Genomic DNA, 22,836 nt, shown 5'->3' on the forward strand with positions numbered 1-22,836 from the left:
CAGCTCTTTATAAAACAGAAAATGCATTTTCGTTTCAGTTTCAGTTTCATTTCCAATTTTATCCAATCAGGATAGAGAACTCAATCAGGATATAGATTAAACAAGTGAAATTGGAAGTGATGACACCAAGAAATGAGCAGGCAAAATTGGAACTGGAACACTATAAAAATGAAGCTTAAAAATGGGTACTTTCTCCTGATTGGCTGAGATTTTGACACCTACCGGAAAATATATTTTCTGTTTATTAAAGAGCTGGAGAGACGGGGAGACTCCTGTTACTGAACAAACACTCTATAGCAATGATTACTATCAGAATATAGTGCTTTAACCTTTTAACAAAATACTTTTTATTTTAACCCAAAAATATCACTTACCCTACCTTTAACTTTCCTCTTCTACACCGGATTTGAACCCGATTTCCTGCGCAAAAGCTGAACTTTTTACCATTGAGCTAATAGAGAGCAGGCCTGCTTGCTCGGGGGATAAATAGAATCTTGACCATCAGGTCAAAATTCGTATCAGATCCTGTGTCTAGGTGAGACATGACCTTTGACATTATCTAAATGTCTCAATAGAAGAGCTGGGAGACAACAAGTTATATTGTATTAGCATACTCTACTATACAGATTGGACAAAATTACATTTTATTCATAAAATAAAAGTTACATAGGGAGGCTTTAACTATTACTGCATGCCTTACTTATTTACCTTGTATTATATTTGCTGGCTGCACATTGTAGTGGTGGAGTCTGTCACAACAACATTTAACTGTTCATTCACACATGAGCATGTGACAAATACAATATTTTAATCTTGGATATTTTATTGAATTAGTATAAGACGATTTACATGCTTTTAACCCCAACAACCCTATAGCCCAGTGGTTCTCAAACATTTTCATGTCAAGGACCCCCAAATTGATATGTATTTGGCCGCGGACCCCCATCTGAAAATGCTTTGTGCCAGGGACCCCCAGAAGAGAAGATTTGTGTGAAAAAAATAAATCGTAATACTTTCAAGATAATAAAAAAAAGTTACCACTCTTCTCCGTTCAGACGTCAACATTTTTATTATTCATTCTTTGATCTTTAAAAGTATTTTGAAAAGTGTGGGCATTCATGGCTCCTAGTAAGCCTACATAATCTTTCTCAAATTAATATTTTAACTGTGTGTGTGTGTGTGTGTGTGTGTGTGTGTGTGTGTGTGTGTGTGTGTGTGTGTGTGTGTGTGTGTGTGTGTGTGTGTGTGTGTGTGTGTGTGTGTGTGTGTGTGTGTGTGTGTGTGTGTGTGTCTGTGTCCGTAGTCATGGTAAGTAGGCTACTAAGAACAAATTGAAGGATGTTCTGATTGCAGGTCACATAATGTCACATTCATTATTACACATTCCCTGATAACTTTTTTGTTTGGTTTATTTTTTGTCTATTCCCTGTTTGCTTGTTTGCAATATGGATTTGACACCCTGTAAAATCAGATATGTCAACTATGTTTGTTAGTTATTATAATCAGTAATCTTGTCATTGGTAATCAGGTATAATCCTGTATTTCAACTATGTTTTGCACCCCGTCCGTCCGTCCGTCCGTGTGTGTGTGTGTGTGTGTGTGTGTGTGTGTGTGTGTGTGTGTGTGTGTGTGTATGTGTGTGTGTGCATGTGTGTGTATGTCTGTCTGGCTGTGTGCAGCTAATCTCCGGCAACGTTGGCCCAATCAACGTGAAACTGTGCACACACACTCCCTGCATGCCAGAGCAGAACCTCTGACCCAAATCTTTCACATGGGCGCTGTTACAGCGCTACCAGGAGGCCGATCTTTTTACATTACTTCCACAGATTTTGCCCAAACATCACACAAATCGGTACACAGCATCATTAAGTGCCACAATACGTCAAATACGTCATGATTTTTTTTTGAAAAACATGTTCAGAACCGAAGATATGATGATTTGAAGATTTGCTGCTCCATTCACTTCTTGTTTAACTTTTTACTGAAAAAGGCTGTATCTCGGCTCCTAAGCACTTTTTTTTTTACAATTAATTTTGGTTGTGGCACTCAGAACCAAAATTCCATAAATAAGCATGGCACTGAAAGAGTTAAACCAAACGGGTCGTTCAGATTTTTTATATTCCATCCTGATTGGCTAAGATTGGCTTCCAAAGTTTGCAGGAGTGGTCCGTTTTGAACAAAATGCCTCAAATCATGAACACAGCGTGCGATTGCCGTGAAACTTTGCAAGCACATTGCTACTAGGCCAAGGAAGAAATGCCACCCTACACTTATGGTGGCGCTATAACAGGCCGATTCACGTTTTTACCTTTTAACTGGACCAATCGGAGTGAAACTTTGCACGCACACTCCCTAGAGGCCAAGGAAAAACCTCTGGTCTGCATTTTTCACATCAGCCTTTTATAGCGCCACCAGAAGGTCGATGTTTGCAAAACACATTTCTTGATATTACTCCTACAGATTTTGTCCAAACATCACGGAAATCGGTACACATTATCTCTATAGTCATGTGATCAACACAGATCTGTCCGATTTTTCATAAAACATCCTGATTGGCTAAGATTGGCATGTAAAGTTTGCAGGATTGGCTTGTTTTTAAAAAAATGCCTCAAATCATAAACGCAGCGTCCGATTGCCGTGAAACTTTGCACGCTCATTCCCACTAGGCCGAGGAAGACATGCCACCCAGTCATGTGATCAAGACAGATCTGTCCGATTCTTCATATTCCATCCTGATTGGCGACTTTTGAACATTGCTGGCCCACAATAACCTACCTGACCTGGCAGAGACCGGTGCTCCGAGGAGCACTTTTTCTAGTTTTTATACTGCAATCATGTCATTTGTAATTCAATATAATCATTCTAATTCTAATTTGTTGTTTGCAAATCATGTTCTATTAATGTTTTTATTGTGTTATACATTTTTTGTACTGTTTTTACAATTTGTGCTAAATAAATCAATCAAATCAAATCACTCCAATGACCACTAGTAATTTATAATCTCCATATAATGCGGTATAACAGTGATTATAATAAATTATAAAAAAAACATTATTACAACTATGATAATTATAATACACTATGATCCTGGCCCCAAAAATGTGTGTTTGTCCAGCAATTACTTCATTATTAAGTAGCCTATTATAATACCTTATAAGCCATTATTGCATCTTCCGTTAAGACTCCTGGCTGCCACCTGCATGTCCCCACCTCACTCACCGCATCCATGAACCTCCTCTTTGGCCTTCCTCTTCTCCTCCATGGCAGGCAGTTCCATCTTCAGCATCCTTCTCCCAATGTACCCCCCATCATCATCCCTCCTTTCCAATAATTATACAGTGTTAAGCAGATTATAATGCAATAATATATAACAAATATAGCCTAAGTATGTTAATATTGTTCAGTTATGGATTTAAAAAAAAGCAACTGTACACACACACACACACACACACACACACACACACACACACACACACACACACACACACACACTGTGAAATTGAAAATTGAATTGAATTGAATTGAATTGAATTGAATTGAATTGAATTGAATTGAATTGTGTGTGTGTGTGTGTGTGTGTGTGTGTGTGTGTGTGTGTGTGTGTGTGTGTGTGTGTGTGTGTGTGTGTGTGTGTAACCTACCTAGGCAACTTGTTGCTCTCTGTCATGTCAACAGTCAGTGGTGCGTGTCTCTGTGTATGTTGCTCCCACAGGAAGACAAGAGCGCAGAAAGCGAAGGGGAGACACACACACACACACACACACACACACACACACACACACACACACACACACACACACACACACACACACACACATTATTGTGCAGGGAGAGAGTGAGAGAACAGTTCCTATGAGTTGAACAGTAGCTGAACACACTGAGCGGATCATAGCATCATCTGTCGCTTCCGTGGGAACTAGAATACAGTAAGCATTGAGCAAAGAGCTGAACGCGGACATGGGTCTGACTGCACGCTCGCCTGTGTTATTTCAACGGGCCTGATCTCCACTATCATGTTCGCTCTTCTCTGACCCGACGATCATTATTATTGTAACTTTTGCTGGGAGCTTATTTTTGGACGATGCACTTTGGGATTGCGTTGTGTTGTGTTTACACGCTTTGATCGGAGCGGACGGGCTCCTCCTCGCATGGAACATGTTGTTGCGCCCTGCTGCCTGCCTGGCTGCCCGCGGATCTGCTGGGAAACAATATGCCGCTGATGATAGTGTATTATTATGAACGGAGTGTGAAAGTTGAATGATCTTCTGAACACACAAGACAGACAGGAGGATCAATGAACAACAACCACCAGGGCGGAGGAGGAATGGCATCCAAGGAGCGGCTGTACGAGCTGTGGATGTTATATTACACCAAGGTGAGTGTGGCTGGAGGCGAGGAACTATCCGCCTGGTCTGACACCTGTTGCGCGCTAAGTGTGTGTTGTTGTGTGTGTGTATGCATGTGTATAATGTCAAATTAAAACACACGAGACCATGCAATGTAAGGTCAAGTGTGTCGTATATAAAAGTATTATCAGTGGCGTAAAGTAACTAAGTACATTTACTCAAGTACTGTACTTAAGTATTTTTACTTTACTAGAGTATTTTCAATTTTTAGTACTTTTACTTCTACTCTACATCTCAGAGGCAAATATTGTACTTTTACTCCACTACAATTATTTGAAAACTATTTTGTAGATTTTGATTATTATAACAAAACATTACCCACCCCAGCCCATTACATTTCGGCCATTTGAAAATAAGCTCACAATGCCTCGCATCTGCCATTTTCTAAAGTTTTTTTCATAAATTGTATACACAGAAATCTTGTGAACTTCTGCATAATGAGTACTTTATACTTTTGGTACTTCAAGTACATTTTTATACCAATACCTAAGCACTTTTACTCAAGTACATTTTGAATCCCAGACTTTTACTTCTAACCGAGTATTTCTACATTGCAGTATTGATACAAATATGAGTACTTTTTCCACCACTGGTCGTATATAAAGTTGTTATTCTGAAAGCGAGCAATGCTTCTCTTTACCTCCACAACCAGCTGTAAGCGAACATTATTTATGACTAAATGTAACGACTCATACATCCTCGTTACTAACGAGGAAGTAGTTTAGTCTAATAATATAGCCTATTGTGGAAGCTGTGTGGCGTTGACCATAACACTGCCATTTAACCGGGTTTAACTTATATTATTATTAGAGTAATATATATAATGTGGAGTATTTTAGGTGGAATAGTTTGATAAAGACGTGGGTCTGGCTAGGTGGAGTGTACCTGCGATGCGTCACTGTGGCACTTCCTGTATGAGAAATGCTCTGTTTCTTTTACACAACAATGATCTTACACACTTCCCTAATAAGTATATAATTGAGCTACTTAGCTTAAACCTGTAACCTGTTATGCCTTGATAACTTGCATTTTGTTTTCAAAGGGCATGCAGGCCTATAGGATTACACATATAGGCTATCCTAACAAACCACACGTGTGCATGCAATGCAACATTATGGCCCAAGGCATTTCACTGACAGGCTGCAGTTACTGTAGACTCTACTAGGGGGTCGGCAACCTTTTTGACATGAAGTGCCAAGTTTTCATGTTCTTGTTTAATTATGACTGACACTGACACCACATCAAAATGTAACATTTCCAAAAGATTTTGATTGTAGGCTATACATAACAATCTTTTTTTCTTCTTCTTAGAATCAGAGCAATAATCCCACCTATCTCTCAGACTCCCTCTCCAGTCAGAGTTTGAATGAATGTAGAATTATGTGCAGGATGTCATTTGTATATTGATGTGAGGGGACTTAATTTAACTGACTCAAAGTTTTTTTTTAATATTTGATTTTAAAAGAAAAAACCTCTCTCTCACACTTATGCCAGGGTGCCAGTGATCACCCTCTCCTGTGCCAATGTTGGCACCTATACTCTATGGTTGGCACCCGTGCCTAGGGTTGCCTACCCCTGCTCTATATTACCTACACTGTTGGCAAATGCTACCAAATAACCATTGGTGGAAAAAGTACTCAAATTGTTTACTTAAGTAAAAGTATCAATACTTACAATACTTACAAGTAAAAGTCCAGAATTCAAAATTGACTTGATTAAAACTACAAAAATAGCAGATCTACAAGCTCACAATGCGTAGCGATGTGATGCATTGTGAGCTTGTTGATCTGCTATTTTCAAATTGCCAAAATGTACTGTATGTAGGGCTGAAGTGGTTAATGTTTTGTAATAATAATCAAAATCTACGTAACTAGTAACTAAAGTTTTCTAAGAAGTGTAGTGGAGTAAAAGTACAATATTTGCCTTTGAGATGTAGTGGAGTAGAAGTAAAAGTACTGAAAATTGGAAATACTCCAGTAAAGTAAAAAATACCTCAAAACTGTACTTAAGAACAGTACTTGAGTAAATGTACTTAGTTACTTTACACCACTGCAAATAACGTCTTCAAATCTAACACTACTGAATTAAATTCCACCAAAGTACACACTGTGTATGCCTGCTACTATGGCAATCTTGAAAAAGGTGTTTCCCCTGTCGTGGGTGTGTCTTCATCCTTTTAAAGGTTCACCTGAAAGGTGAAAAACAAAAAATGTTGGTTTAAGAGGAACCATTGTATTCTCAACTATTGTAAAAGGACATCTGTCATGCTCTTGGTCTTTGTCGGAGGCATTTTTGTCTGAACAGATTGTTTGCCTGTGAATGATTAATACATTATTTATTGGGCGTGCAATCTGTTTCCTCAGATGCCCCAGGACAGGGAAAAAGTTACTGTCTGGAACTATACAAAACATGTTTAATAACCCCCCACCCATTTTTTGCTCAGTGTTGTGTGCAGCGTTAAACCTTACAGCTGTAATCTAAACAGGTTAATTTAGGGCGGAAGACAAAGCCGATGGACCTGTTCTGCTGACGAATATCATTATAGACAAACGCGCATGATCTATCCTTTTCCTTTGTGTATCCTGTGGGTGTGGGATTGTTGCAAAATATGCTTGAAGAAGTTGTGTCTGTAGGTACTGTAACTGTGCGGTGCCAGACAGTCAGGATAGCTATACAGCAGTGGTTCTCAAACCTTTGAGGCCGTGACCCCCCAAAATAATCATATTTGAACTGGGGACCCACCACCCTGACAAGCACTTGGCGTGAGAGTAGAGGCATTACATTTAGTTTGACTCGGTTCCACAGATAAATGTTGTGAAAATAGAAGATCTACAAGCTCTCTATTTTCTAAATACCTCTTTCTTATATTATTTAACAATTTGGCCAATGTTTGACCAATTTTTATAGTATAGTTTGTTGATTACAATTGATGCAGTAATGGTCTTTTTTCTTTCCTTTTTTTTTATGTTTGAGGTATTAAAAAGGTCTTAAAAGTCCTTAAATTTCACTTGTCATCTGGGGAACCCCCCAAAAAAATCTAATTTAGAGAACCACTGCTATACAGAAGCAGACTTGTGTGGTAATTCGTACTGTACTGGGACTGTGTGTGTGTGTGTGTGTGTGTGTGTGTGTGTGTGTGTGTGTGTGTGTGTGTGTGTCCTCCTAGGTTGCTGTCAGTGGGTGTACACTTAGTCACACTGAAATAAGATACACCCTGCCTTTTATAAATGAAACACCACCACTACCCTTTAGCCCATGTTTATTGTGATAAGGATTTACCGATTTAGATACTCTGTCTGAATCTGACTTAAGCCTCAGTATCATTGGCCAAATAAGCAAGTAATTTTACTTGGTGGTGGTCGGCTCATATTTACATAAAAGCACATCACAATGAAGGTTTTACAGAACAGAGTATATACAAATTTAAATATATTGACATCCCATCTTATTGGATGTAGTGTAGGGCTGGTAGTTGGTGATGTTATTCTAGGCGAATAAAGGAAAATAAATCGGCATCGGTTAAAAAAAGAATTTTCAAACAGAAGCTTATACAGTAAGTAAGTCTAATCCATCACATGAATACCAAATTGTAACAACAAAAGATGTTTTTCTTTGAAGCATTTCCTCATATTTTTGGAATGCATTAGGTCAATATAACACCGATATGGACTTGGCTCTCAAAGAGCGCAGACATACTTGGTTTTTCCTGTTCTACTTATGCTAACACGAGACTCACGAGTCTCGCAATCACACTTACGTAGTACCTGAGCGTCTCCTCACTGTCCCAGATCTTATGCTGAGCTAAGTGGCCTGTGGGTGCTCACTGCTCGTGTGTGTGTGTGTGTGTGTGTGTGTGTCAGCCTTGCAATTGGAATTGACAGCTATCAACCATTTTTCTGAGGTCACCCACATCCTACTGACCTGTCTCATGGAGACGTGTGATGTCATAGCATGCCAACTGCCAAAAAAAAAGAAAGATTAGCAAATGACCTGCATTCACTCACTGCCAAGCTGTAGTAAAAGATGTGCAAGGGCCATTCTCAGCACCTTATACTGTATATGTTACCTTATATCATATTATTTTCTACTAACCTCACCGACCAATCACTTGTTTCCAATACACATACCTTTGAAAAGGTACAGAATTGTGTGCTTGACAATGCTGTCAAGTGATGAAGTAGGGCTGGAGAATATGTTGATTCTAGTAACTTGGCCAATCACATCCTGATGTCACGTTTGTGATGACCACTTACCCACCGTCGACCCACAAGCCAATTTTTTATAATATAAGATATTACAGTAAATCAATATTGTGATCACATGAGACTAGATATTGTCTGGGATTTACATTTTACTATGGCATAAGCATATGCATCTGGGCATAATATGTACTTTGCTGCTTTACAATATTTGCAGAAATATTTGGGGTGACAGTCACACCGACAGTGGATCAGGCCATCTTGTAATCTGAAGGTTCCTGGTTCGATGCCCAGCTCCTCCTTACTGCATGTTGATGTGTCCTTGAGCAAGACACCCCTGACTGCTCCCAATGAGCAGGTTGCATGGTTGCCTCTGCCTTGGGTGTGTGAAATATGAATGGGTGAATGTAAAGTGCTTTGGAGAAAGGCACCAGTATAGTCCAGTGGTAAGAGACTTCCTATGAGCCAGTAAGGCAAGCTGGCATAAGTGGTTTGACATTTAACCCATTCAATCTGGGAACACGTCTGTGTCACTTAAGATTTCTCTGGCTATTCAAAAATAGCAGATATACAAGCTCATAGTGCGGCACGAGTGCCGTGCTATGAGCTTGTAGATCTGCTATTTTGTTTTGTTTTTAGAAGTAGCAGATTTACAAGCTCATAAGTGCCGCGCTATGAGCTTATATATCTGTTATTCCGTTCCCGGATTGAATGGGTTAACGCATCTACAAACTGACTCACATGCTCTCAGGTTAGTCACACCAGAAGAGACTGGTTGTGGCTGTGTGTCGAAAATCAATAGAACCGAACAAGGGGTCAGGATGTGTGAATAATAAGACTCTTTTTGGTGGCGTTACAAGATGTCTACCACCAGTCAACAGTGCCATTGGCCTGAGACACACGCTTTGTTTGAGTTGTAAAGAAAACGCACACCCAGGCTTTTGCCTGCAATACTATAACAATGCTTTTCACAGAAAGATATTAAGACAGGATTGGACCTTATGGGTAACAATGGTGTTAAGTTAATACTTGGATTAGGATGTTTTAAGCCACTAATGTTAACCATTCTCCTCCTTGATCTATTCACATTATGTTGGCGTCAGTTTTGTTTGTTCAGCTTATTTTCTTTTCGGCAATTTGTAGTTCAGCGTGACATGTGAGTAAGATCCTACGTTGATGAGTTATGGGTGACCTTTGAGAAGATTGAATGCAGTAGGAGGGTAATGGAGATAATGCACTGCTTACTTGTAGACTAAACTCTGATCTTCATCATCAATATCTCTGCCAGAGCTGACTCGGTGCCAGCCAGGGCTTACCCACTTTAAACGTTCAGTTAAACAGCACTGAGTTTATACTATATAACAGGGCTGTAATTAATGATTGTAGAATTTAATTTGACGATGTTTGGGTACATTTTTTGACCAGCTCTGTGTTTGGAACATTAAAGCACAACGTGCTGTGGCATGTCACAGATAAAGGAGCGTTGCTTCCTTCGATTGTGCAAGAAATCACACACACCCCTGGAAGACTTTGAGATTAGCCCAGATTCAAGACTCATAAAGAAACATCTTCTGGCCATTGACACAAGGATATAGGAAAGTATTGTTACAAAATTGATCATATCTGTTTAATTGTTAAATGTTTAAAAGAAATCAGAGGAACGTAAAGAAAATGTACAACTATGACACAGTATATTTTCTCATTGTCGAACAAGATGTTAGTGACTTGTGTGAGTCACTGAAATCGTAATGTCATGTATTAGCAGTTTCATCTCTAGATAATTGATTGATGCCCTGTTCACTACTATAGTTTCATTCCTAGTGCAGTTTTGATTACTTTGCCATGATAGAATCGATTAGAATAACATTTGTATTTATTCTATTTAAGATGTGTATAATGATTTAGGTCCCTAAATACACAAATATTTCCATTATAAAACAGCATAGAATCACATTAAAAAAATGTTTTGAGTAAGCTTACTATGTATATTCAGTAATTGGAAATTACAATTACCAAATGATTGTATTCAGATGACAATAATCAGGTTTCTTTTATTTGTGATGATTACTAATAGAACAGCACATGACAGTACAGTACCTACAGTATTTATAGACTTATTTCTTCATGCAGTTGAGTTGAGCAGGACGTGCAGATATCTTTGTTTTGGTGGGGTTGCAGCAGGGCTGAGTTTCAAAGCTGCATATCTCAAATCTGCAATGTTCTTTTTTTTCTTTTCTTTTTTGTAAAAAATAAAGGTAGAAGAAGGTCACACCTGACAAGTTGGGACATATATAAGAGAATCTGATCTGATCACAGGAGGAGAGGAGGAGAGAGAGAGAGAGAGAGAGAGAGAGGGGGACAGGCAGGCAAAGAATAAATGTTGAGTGAAAGAGAGACCGTAATTTAACTTCACTTGTCAGATCCTGTCTAAAATCTCCCAACATGCACTGTTTGGACCTGTACGTTAGTTTGTCCTTTATTTCAGCTGCATAAGGTATAAACCCCATTAAACCAGTGGTGTCCAATCACTTACCATGGAGGGTCAAATGTATGCAGATTCATTGTCTCTCCAACCAAACACTGCAGCTGATTTCACCCTGCAGTGATTGAAGGTGTGCCAGTTACAGAAATGTGTTGGTGCAGTGCTTGAGTGAAGTGAACTGTGAATAGTACTGTACACTCAGCCTGCCATAGCACATAGCTTATTAGACACTGCTGCTGGGCTCAAAACTGTTGTTGCACAACTGTGTGTTGAGCTCCATTGTGTAATGACATGGCATTGTTAATGTAATATTATGAATGATAATTGGACCACTGATTAGCTGGAAAGAAAGCTTCATGGTCTGTGTCAGCAGCAGGCCATGGGAAAACAGTAGAACAGATTGTTATTGCAATCAGTGTAACTGTGACCAAATGAAAGACTGTGTAAAGGTGTCACGGCACGCGCTTCAGCCCACCCTTGTACCTGATTAACCACATGAACCCTAGCGTCCCTATTCCGGGGCACACGACTGGTCTTATAGATCAGCTATTTTTGGCAAAAAGATTTGGTGTACAGTAATGGTTGTCAAAGTGAGGTCCGGGGACCCTCAGGGTTCCTTAAGTGGGTTCCAAATGGACCCTTACAGCCAGGTCTGTAACTCTGAGAGCGTACGAATGGAACCAAATGGACCAAACGGTAAAATATCTGTGTGCCCAAGCCTTTGGTTAAACCAGAGACTTAATAGAGTATTAGTATTACAGTTTGTGACTTTTGGAATGAGCACTCACCAGTGATGGCAGTTTCAGCATCCATTGTCTAGGAGAGAGGAAGTTAAACGAACCGTAGAGAAACGTTTAGACCTTGAAGTCATAATGCTAGGCTTCTCCTGCTTGTAGAGTCGGACGGAAGTGAGAGTGGGGATTTAAAGAACCCAGCCCTCTAACGCCCATGGACAGAACAATAGCAGACAGTAGCTGTAATTATTGGGTGACATTTAATTCTAGTGGCTGTTAATGGGACAAATAACAGCCTGCATTGTGGTACAGATGGACCACAGTGACAACCAACCCCCGCTGTCACACTGTAACACAGCTGTGAAATCACATCCTGTAAACAGAGATCAGGCTGTGTTAACTGCAACTGGTCACTGGTGCTACCCTGCCCTGACACATTGTTAGTCAGTCTCTTGAGCCGCTGTGCTATTATTAAATGAATATAATATATCAAGCATTCAAAAGTAACAGTGACACAATGCGCCAGCCAGAGTGCCAAAACAAACTCAACAGCTGTTCATGGCTTGGAAAAACATGTATTAAAAAAAGATTTTTTTTTAAAAAATTCTGATGCTGTGAAATAGTGCAGTAAAAGTCCAAGTCCAGACACGAATGTGTGTTGTGACTTGTAATCATAAAATACCTTCCATTTAGAGGCATCCTATAGAAGTGAATATAGCTGACTGTGGTGCCGAGGCACACTGGTGTGCCATGAGACAAGTCCAGTTGTGCCTTGAAATGTGACAACCACACATTATGATCGCAATATATGCATATATATATAAAAAATGGTATTCATTATTCTTTTTATTTATATCAGTACTTTGAGCACACTCATTTCCCAATATAGAGGCAAATTCTATGCTCTCCCCCTATATAGTAGATTGGCAGATGCACTCTTCCTAACATTACCTGTCAGCAGATGTCGGAGGCTAGATGAAAGGGAAATATGGAAACGTTTTCTTAACGGAACAAATAACGTTTCAGAAACTGACATTGGAGGCCATGTCTGAGCAGTGTTTTTTTTTATAACAATTGCTCCAGTATAGTTTCAGCTGGAGTGGTGCTGTTACCTGCCCCACACCAGTATGCCTGAACGGCAGGAGAAAGTTGTCAAATGCAGCCATTGTATCCTGGTTGGCAAAAATCCAGGATACAAGTCGAAAGACACTCTGACTGAAGACAAATGATTTGATATGTGTGCGTTCATTTGAATGTTGTGGTCTCCATCATCATCGTATTATTGATCGACTTGAAACTCTGATGAATAAATTATGTATAGTGGTGCCCTGAGCCCCAAGAGTTTGAGAACCAGCTTCTGTATACAGTAGAGAGACTATTTAGCATGGATATCTAGGTGTGCCCTGAGATTTTTACTTGCCCTTTGGCCTGAGAGCTCCTGTGTAGAACATTGATCCTCAAAGTGGGGTCCCGGGGGGGGGGGGTACCAAAATGTGTTAATGCATTATCCATATTTTATACGTTGGCCATTCAAAAATAGCAAATATACAAGCTCACAGCGTGTCAACACTTTTAAAAAATCTTGAAAGTATTTGAATGATGTTGAATAATTTTGCATTCTTTAACACATATCTTCTCTTCTGCGGGTCCCTAGCACAACACATTTTCAGATGAGGGCCCACGGCCAACTAAATATATATCAATTTGGGGGTCCTTGACATGAAAATGTTTGAGAACCACGTGGTGTATGTAGACTGTATGTAACTCATAACACTGCCTACACTGAAAGTTGGAGCTACAAGTCCTATGACCCCTCTGCGATAGCAATCCAAGACCCATCTAGCTCCCTATCTCCCCTGTTTACCAACAGAGAGGCCGATGAGGAAGCTCAAAGTGCTCTTTGTTTTGAGTGCTGCAGGAAGCTATGAAGCACGACAGAATGTGAAGCAGCAGAGAGCACAGCTGCACCACACAACAGCAAGTAACGCCGCTGTTACGGACGGAAACCTTGTATGTCCAAAACTGTTACTTTTCAGGAATAAAAGAGCCCATGTAGTTATTAATTTGTCACACAAGCTCTTAATTAATAGTAATAGCAATCTTAGTTAATACTTTTTAATTGGTTCAATATAAAACCCCAATACACACTAAACCACTTTCACTTTCAAAACGTTTCAAAAATAGCAGATCTACAAGCTCACAACATGAGTTGTGAGCTTGAAGCTATTTTTCCGTGACTCTTGTACTATGATGTAGTACGTATGTATTAATGTACGAAAAAACACACAAGGTGCAAATATGGAGATGCAAGGTTTCTGCCCGACAGCGCCAAAGAGGGAAAGTCAACATGAATGATAGCACCCGAACAGTCTTTGATAAGCGTGGGGTGAATAATCCTTACTTCCTTTTTTTTGGGTGATTTCTAAGCCTTTATTTGACGTTGTAAAGCAGAGAGTCAGGAAAGATGGAGGTCATAAACTGGATTCGAACCCGATTGGTGCCAGACTAGTCTGTGCCAGTGTGGTCTCTATACTAACTCACTGAACCACCAGGGCATTTATCTGATGTATACATTCATTACATTCAAACATGATTTCTTAATAGCTTTGGTTAACCACTTAAATCCTATTTTCAAAATTGCATTTTTATTTCTTCCACAAAAAAAAGCAGATCTACAAGCTCACAACACATAGCATCACAACACGATGTGAGCTTGTAGATCTGCTTTTTTTCTGAAAGGTTTTCGAAAGGTTTTGAACATTTTCGGTTATGATGACATGCCCAAATTAGGGACGCCAGAGTTAAATTAGATAAGGCCATGAAGTAGTTCCTGGAAAGGTGTTAGTCAACTGTCATTTCATACAGGAGGGCTTTTGGGGATTTTCTCATACATTATTTGTAAAGGGAACGAACGGGTGTAATACAATACTACACCCAGGTGTCTGAACCAAACACAATAGACACTATTCTAGGTGTTTCCCTCAGTTTTACTTCTCATTTAATGGATATCAAATGAACCTTGCTTCCTATAACTATATTACCTGCAACATTTAATGACTTGTGACTTGAGTCATTCTCTTAACGGTCAGTTGAAGTTGAAGTGTTGGTTGTACAACAAAAAAAGTACCACTGTTAGTTTCTGATGTAGCCTGCCTTAGCATGACCACACACTGTACACCAGGGACACGCAACAAAGTTCCTCTAATGTAAAGCAATTAGGCAGGACTGCCAGTATAAACAATTCATGACTGCTTTGTAAAAAAGAAAAAAAAGGTCTTCAAGATTGAAGATTTGTCTTGTTACATCTTACACAAGAACAAGCACACAAGACAGAGTAGAATTCGTTTGGTCTTGGTTCCTCAACCGTGTAGCAGCAATAACACAATATCAAAGAAATAATAGCAACAATATTAAGAGGAAAAAAACGATGTAAGCTACAATGGTCATAACACACTTTGAGGTGCTTTTGGAGGGGCTTTGTGCATGGTTCCTGCTTCTAAATATTCGTCTTCTGTGTATGTGCGCGCAGTGCATAATATGCCATCTTTTCATCTGATGTCTACTTCGAAATTGTCTCACACAGGTTTGTCTCAAAAGCGTTCGCGGCCCACCCATCTGACCACTTAACACGTGTCAAAACAATCTTAGTGTTTTGCCAATTGTTCGGGGGGGCCCACTTGCAATACCCTCGCAGTCCACCAGTGGGTCCCCGGCCCACAGGTTGAGAATCGCTGGCTCAACAGGCATTCCTGCCCTTGTGCCTTCTTGTTAGGCTGCACTATCCTTTCATAATGCTTTTGCACAGAGGGGACACTTGTCTAGTGCGCTGCATGGCAAAGTATTAATGTGCGTTTAGACCTTGAACTCTGGCAGCCTGAATAAAGTGAGTGAGTGATGCTGATCCTCTCACACAGCATGGTTATGTGTCATCAAAACTCTTCTCTGATTGTTCTTAACCGCAGTGCATTGATGGTACATTCAGTTGTGCAGAAATAGTTTCCAAGTATTATGTTTGAAGACAATAATGAAACAGAAGGGGTGTTGCAAATATTTCCCCATCTCCCTGTTTCTCCTACAGTAGTTAAGCCATCGTATCATGCCTGACTTGTCCAGATTTTGCGACATGAAGCAATAGGTTGTTTGGCAATTTCCCCTTTTCACAATCCATGGAAAGGCCTTCCTTTGTACGTATATGTATATGATTACAACTTAATAAGCACAAATATATCAATAAGCATCTGTGTAGAAAATGGCAGTGGCTAAGGAAAAGCCATTGAACCCAACTATGAATGGCAAAAGAAACGCTGTATTCTTGTGCTTTATTTTGGGCTACCGAATAAGTGAACCTCATTCAAATGCATGGTTAATTTAAGTCGCTCCGGCTACTTAAATGAACAGGACTTATCAGTTGTGATACATATAGAAAGGGTAAACAAGGCTTTGCATTCCACGTCGTGGTTGGGCTTGCGACGCGTGTGTGAGTGTGTGTGGGGGGTTGTAGGGTCTTTCCTGCCATCTTCATCGACTCACAGCTATCACTTGAGAACCAAAATAGAAAGGGGGGTTGAGGAGGACGAGTTTGTGCACTGTGAGGAAATGGGCTACGGTTAAAAGTGACTTGGCATTTCCTGGTCTCTCACTTGACACTGGGACACACAGCGTGCAAGAAGACAGTCAGTAAGACGCTGATGTGCTGCTGAGGTATCCTGTCTGTCTGTGTGCACTGCAGGCTAGACTCATCTGAGACTGGGTTCCCTGGAACCCTGCCTCTCCTGTGCAGCATCATGCAATGAGACATGGACTTGCTTCCTGATGAACGGCAGCTGGTAATGTACATTTATATAACTGATGCAAATAAATAGTCACAAATATTGACTTGATCAGTGCAATTTAACTGAAAGAACTTTGGCTTGCATCAGTGGTTCCCAACCTTTAAAAAAAAAAATATTTCAAGGACCCTCATATCTCTGGGAGTGTACAAATTGAACCAAATGGAACCTTAAGGGTCCATTTGGTTCAATTTGTATACTCAGACCTGTAAGGGTTAATTTGGAACCCCCTCGGAACCCTGAGCCTGGGTCCCTGCCTGGACCCCACTTTGAGAACCACTGGCTTCTATTCGATTTATTGTTCAGCGCGACACTCTGTAGAAGAGTTATGACCACGGCGCTGCTTACACACTTACTTGCACATGAGTTGTGATATGGCTCGTTTAAAGGGCACCACGCTGTATGCTTGGAGTTGTATTCACAGAGCTACATTGCTCAATTGGTGGCGTTTATGGGAAGTGACAGAATTACCATGTGCATCATGTGTTGTTTATGTTATTTGTGTGTCATGAGTAAGACCGTCTGCTGATGGCAAATGCTCATCATGGTCTCCTTCCAGTGCTCAGTGGAAAGCAGCAGTCATCATGCCGCCACTGAGTGCAGCGGGAGTAGTTTCACACACGTCAAAACTGAAGCTGAAACGTTTCAGTTTGCTTTTCACCCAGAGCATCAAGGTGTATATTTCACAGATATCGTTACTGTTGTTATAGGATGCCGCCACTGCAACAGCTGGAGTAAACTTTCATTTCCCCGTGTGCTGCCAGAATATTGTGGTAGGGTGATAGTTTGACATCAAGTCGAGACACCCGTAGCGTTTTCATAAATAAAGAAATTCGATCTCTGAATCAGCTTCACAAGAAAACTATAGACCAGTGGTAGGCAACATGCAAATCTGGCCCGGCAAATTATATTTTGCAAATTGCAACAGAGAGGTCCTCTGTTACTAATGTTGTATTATAACCCTGAGTTGATTTAATTGCACAGTATATTGGCACTTTTGTAACTTGCACAGCGTTTTTTGCACAGTCATGATTGTATTTTGCACAGTCATGATTGTATTGTTGAATACGTTGACTTGTTTCCTGTATGACTGAGATGGACACTCAGCCAACGAGTTCCACCTGGGGAGACAAAGAAATGTTTGATGTGTTTGGTAATCGTGATGGGCAGGTGCAATGTGGGTAATAGGTGCAATAGAGACGAGGTGCAATATGTTTGAGACGTGCAATATATAATGTGAAGTTTTATTGTTAAGGTTTGATTGAATGCCTAACAATTGCCTGTGATATGCAAGGGATCATGTATGGGTAGCTGGTCATTATTGAAAATTAAAGCCCGACAGGATGATTATGCACCGATGCGATAGCGGAGGTGCATAATCGCCCTGAAGGGCTTTAATTTTCATTAAATAATTTCATTATCCTGCTTATTACACAGCTACTTAATAAATACATTAATAAATTGACCCAAAAGTAACAACAAAACAAAGTATTTCCTTGCTTACGGCGTGTTTGTTTACATCGCTGTCATATTGGATACAGCATAAAATCAAGCATTGCATGTTGATATGAGCAGGTGCTCTGAGTCTTTGATTAGACAGCGGTCTGTTATAGAGCTCATCGGTCATTATCAAGAAATAACACACAGCTGAATTCAGCGATTGACCAATCAGAATCAAGCATTCAACCAAGCCGTGTAATACGTTTCAGTCAGATTGCGCTGGACCGTGCTAAATTATGTTGTAGTGTGAAGAGGGAAGCATTATATAACTTGTGTAGTTCATGGAGACTGTTAATTCTTGTATGGGTTAAGGTTATTTATCTATATGTATTCATTGTATGTTTGATTCCACACGCATTTCTATGAGTAGTTATACCACACACCTCTTTATTAACTTTCATAGAAATATAGTTATTATTGTACAATAAGGTGGTTTGTTCTGATCCAGGTCCATAGTCATTGATGGTGTTCTGGCCCATCATCTAATTTCTTAGGGGGAAAAAACTAAACCAACACAGAAAGCCCTGAGGACTTGTTTCCATTGTGGTCCTATGTATTAAATTCATCAAGACATGTAAAGACAATACTATACAAGAAATCATCAATACTAGGAGCAGTAACAGAAATACAGTTGGGGGTAATTTATTTTGGCAAGCTAGAATACATCTTTTTTTTTTGTGATATTTTGTGGAGCTTTTCTGCCTTTTATTGATAGTACACAGTTGAGAGAGACAGGAAACAGGGAGAGAGAGAGACAGGGAGTGCCACGCAGCAAAGGTCGTCAGGCTCGGGAATTGAACCTGTGTCTCGCTGTCAGGCTGCATTAGAGCCTATACCGCTAGGTCAGCGGCGCCCCTAGCCAGAAGACTTGTCTAGGTCCAGTTGCAAATTGCAGACAGGTGCTTGTACCTATAGTGGATCAGCTATCCTTTTAAATTATTATCATTTCTGACATTGTGTGTGACACTGTTAAATCGTAAAAAATGTTAATTAACTCCAAATTCCATCATACCTACTAATAAGTCGCAGTTGCAGTAGATAAAAAGTGCAATAGATTGAAGATGCTTTAGTTGAAAACGTTGACCTGCTTGTGTTCCTCTGCATCACTACTGTATGTCACCTGGTGTGATGTGATGAACTCTGTGCTGCTAGGAGGGGAGAACAAGCAGCAGGATATGGTGCACTGCTGAAGCAGATAGATGCTGTGATAACCTGTATGAGTATGAACAGTATAATGAACCTGCTGCTGTACATGCGCTGCAGCGGCCGTCAGATATCGCTGTTGTCGGACAGAAACCTATTACCTCCTTATTCTAAATGTTTGTGTTTTCTCGTAAAATCAACGCCCTACTTGATCACACTACAGCGTCACACAAAAGCATCAAAAAGGTAGCAGATCGCCAAACTTGCAGATCTACTATTTTTGCTACTTTTGAATTTGAATCCTGAAAATAAACGGTTTTGGACATACAAGGTTTCCACCCGACAGAGACGATATGGAAGGAGAATCCTTGTGAATGTCCATCGCCTCTTAATTGCAACAGTGACACTTCATGAAAGCAGTAAATGGTGTTCCCATATCACGGTGACTTTTTTTTTGTTTTGTTCAAGGTTTCTTTATTTTATATTTTCACATACAGGTCAATAACAAGAGGCATACAAAAACAGTATGTATGTTATTGTTACCCCTCCCACCCCCCAAAGTTCCCGCTCCGAAAGAGCCACAACCCTGGTTCTTATTGTACCGTTAACAACACAAAGGACAATACAAACAAATAAGACACAATTGCAATGAAAAATGCAAACAAGTCAAAAAAAATTAAATAAAGTATCACGGTGACTTCTTGATTGTCAAAATAATTAGATTAATGTGTGTCTACAGACTACACTTTCTCAGCGGTGGCATGGACATATATAGTACACAGTATTTTGTTGTTTGGTGTAGAATATAGCCAAATTAATTTCTACCATGCTGTTCTGAAAAAAAGGGGAGTATTTTGTTCGTGGTGTGTGTGTGTGTGTGTGTGTGTGTGTGTGTGTGTGTGTGTGTGTGTGTGATCTTGTCGCAACATCCTGTTTCAGAAACAGGGCCTTTTAACATTTAATGCCAGTGTGTTGATACTCAGTACGTGGGGCTCAGGGACAGACTTTGTGAAATAACAAGAACTCAAAGCACATACAGGCCAGTCGTACATGGGACCTGCACACTCCTCCCACGGTGCATGTGCCGTGCACATGACTGGAAACATTCGATCACCTTTATCTGTCTGTCTGCCCCCTCCCCACTCCTCCCCCTCCTTTACAGAAAGATGTGGGCTATCTGCAGCAGTGGCTGGAGGCCTTCGTGGCGTCCTTTGAAAAGCTCATTGACGTGCAGTCGCTGAAGCCTCGCAGGTGAGCGGGTTGAACACTTATTTATTTTTTAAACACACGGCCCATAGCCCTAAGGCTCACCGGTGTCTGGTGTCTGGCAGGACACTTGACCTTTAACCACTTAAAGGGATACTTCACTTTCACATAAAATAAAGATTTAAAAAAAATATTTAAAAAAAATGAAAGAAGTTATGGCAAAATAAAGCCCCCCTCACACATTAGTAGGACACTCTAATGCGTGAGGGGGCCGTGATTTTTCCATTACTTTTTTCATTTATTTTTAATATATTTTTTTAATGTTTATTTTATGTGAAAGTGAAGTATCCCTTTAAGCCCCGGCGTCCCCATACTATTCAGGGCATGGCCTCTATAGGTGGAAATTGTCAGAAATGTTAAAGGATGTTAAATGTTAAGAAAATTCAAAATGATCCAAAATAGTAATGCTGGATCTACGATCATATATATTGGCTATTTTCGCTTCCATTTGTACACTCTGAGTTACAGACCCATAAGGGTCCATTTGGTTCCTAACTATTGATAATTTAGCTGCTGACCCTCTGGAACCCGGGTCCCCGGACCCCACTTTGGAAACCACTGGTATATAAGGCTATACGAGGTTAACCTTATGATTGTTTATTGCCAAAACAAATAACAGCCCGTGTAACACCCCCCCCCCCCTCTCCTCTCCTTATCTTGTTTTTGCTTCTTTCACTTACCACCCACCTCTCTCCTCATTTGCCCCTCCACTCACCTCCTATACTTCTCTCTCTCCCCATCCCTCCCTCCCTCCCTCCCTCCCTCCCTCCCTCGACCCCTGCCTCCAGGCTGGAGGAATGCAGCTCCGAGGTGCCCCTGCTGCCCAGAGAGGTGCTGGTGTTCCTCAGCACCCAGCTGTGGCACAGCGCCCTGCACCTCTCTGGCGGCGAGCACGGAGGGAGCAGCCCTCACCCCCTGCTGCTCATCAAGTTCTTCATCATCATCTGCAGGTGAGGCTACGCCAGTCTCAACCTTTGTTTAATTTCAAAGACCCCCAGTTTGATTTGCATTAGGCCACGGAGCCCCATGTGATTGACATATATATATATTTTTTTAAATCTCTGAGACCCCAATCTAACACTGTACATTGTAGTGTTTCTTTTGACTCTGGTTTACAAATGGAACCGAATGGACTTGTAAAGGTCCATTTGGTTCTACTTGTACACTCTCAGAGTTACAGACCCGTAAGGGTCCATTTGGACCCCTGGTGGTCCCCGGATCCGACGTTGAGAAACAGTGGGCTACATGCTTCAGCTTCATCATTATCATCATCATTATCATTGTTGTTATTAGCTAAGATGGGTAGCTGAACTGTTAAACGTATGTTATTGTTGTTCGAAACACTGCTTTTGAACGCTCTTTAGCATCATTATTGTTATTTGAAAGTTGAGTTAGTTCAACCACTTAAACCCTACGCATATAACTTCCTTGTATAACTAGCGGAAAAAACACGAATGATCTATTAGCTGAAAATGTGATGCATTGTCAGCTTGTAGAACAGCTATTTTCACCGAATGTTCACCTATTGTGTGCAGAATGTTCCTTTATTTTCGCAGAATGTTCGCCTGTTCTGATATACCGGTACTCAGAATAATGACGGGTTCATTTGCTTACCTTTATATTATCAAAGCATTAGTGTTAAAAGCTTTTTCACACAAGAGAGTTTGACCCGCCCCACCAAAGGGGTTGATGCTGGACTGGTTTTCTTGTTCATTTGCCCTGACACATTAGAAGAAAGTGCCATAAATAACTAAGCATCCCTCGCCTCACAGTGAGTCACTCACTGTGTGAGGCGCTTCTCCTGCAGTGAAAAGCAGACCAACATTTGGCATTGTGCTGCCCGCATTTCACAATGACCTCCACACCCTTACCTGCACTGAACTACATTTCATTTCCTTGTAAATGCAAACCAACAGTATGTTGGTTTGCTATCAGTAGAGTAAATAGCAGATTTGTGTGGCTTTAAATCTAGATATGTCTGTCTGTCTGTCTGTCTAGCTGTCTATCTATCTATTAGACCCGTCCCGGCCCGACCTGTAACCCACGGGTTGGGTTGGGGCAAGAAATGAAACAGGTCAATTAGTCATAAATGTGGTCACCCGCGGGTCTATCTATTTAATCTATTTGATCTAATCTATTTGATCTAATCTATCTATTTTCTGTCCTTCTACCTGCAGGAATATGGAAAACATTGACCAAGACAAAACCCCTGGTTTTGTAGTTGAAACGATCAAGCTTTTAAGCTTTTGTCTGAAGCAGGTAAGGCCCGACCGAGGA

General features: G+C 40.5%; 2 protein-coding genes across 8 annotated transcripts in view; both read left to right on the forward strand.

Moving 5' to 3' along the window:
- Positions 1 to 3,813: 3,813 nt before the first annotated feature.
- LOC308083501 (neurobeachin-like protein 2) lies at positions 3,814 to 21,513 on the forward strand (the record flags this gene model as incomplete). The annotated part of the gene is made up of 3 exons (XM_080425813.1): positions 3,814 to 4,375; positions 20,456 to 20,544; positions 21,348 to 21,513. Exons 1-3 carry the CDS (start codon positions 4,295 to 4,297, stop codon positions 21,511 to 21,513), a joined length of 336 nt encoding a protein of 111 aa, XP_080281939.1. The 5' UTR covers positions 3,814 to 4,294.
- Positions 21,514 to 22,736: 1,223 nt separating this feature from the next.
- LOC308083190 (neurobeachin-like protein 2) overlaps positions 22,737 to 22,836 on the forward strand; it is an 80,624-nt gene continuing 80,524 nt past the window's right edge. For all 7 annotated transcript variants that reach the window (XR_013932978.1, XR_013932979.1, XR_013932980.1 and 4 more), the window contains exon 1: positions 22,737 to 22,818. Coding sequence is in view for 4 of the 7 variants with exons in the window: in XM_080425398.1 (XP_080281524.1) it covers positions 22,741 to 22,818 (78 nt within the window). In the remaining 3 variants the exon portion in view is untranslated. The remainder of the gene's footprint in view (positions 22,819 to 22,836) is intronic.

This window comes from Gymnoscopelus braueri (genome assembly GCF_963280865.1).
Source record: "Gymnoscopelus braueri genome assembly, chromosome: 4".
NCBI lineage: Eukaryota > Metazoa > Chordata > Actinopteri > Myctophiformes > Myctophidae > Gymnoscopelus > Gymnoscopelus braueri.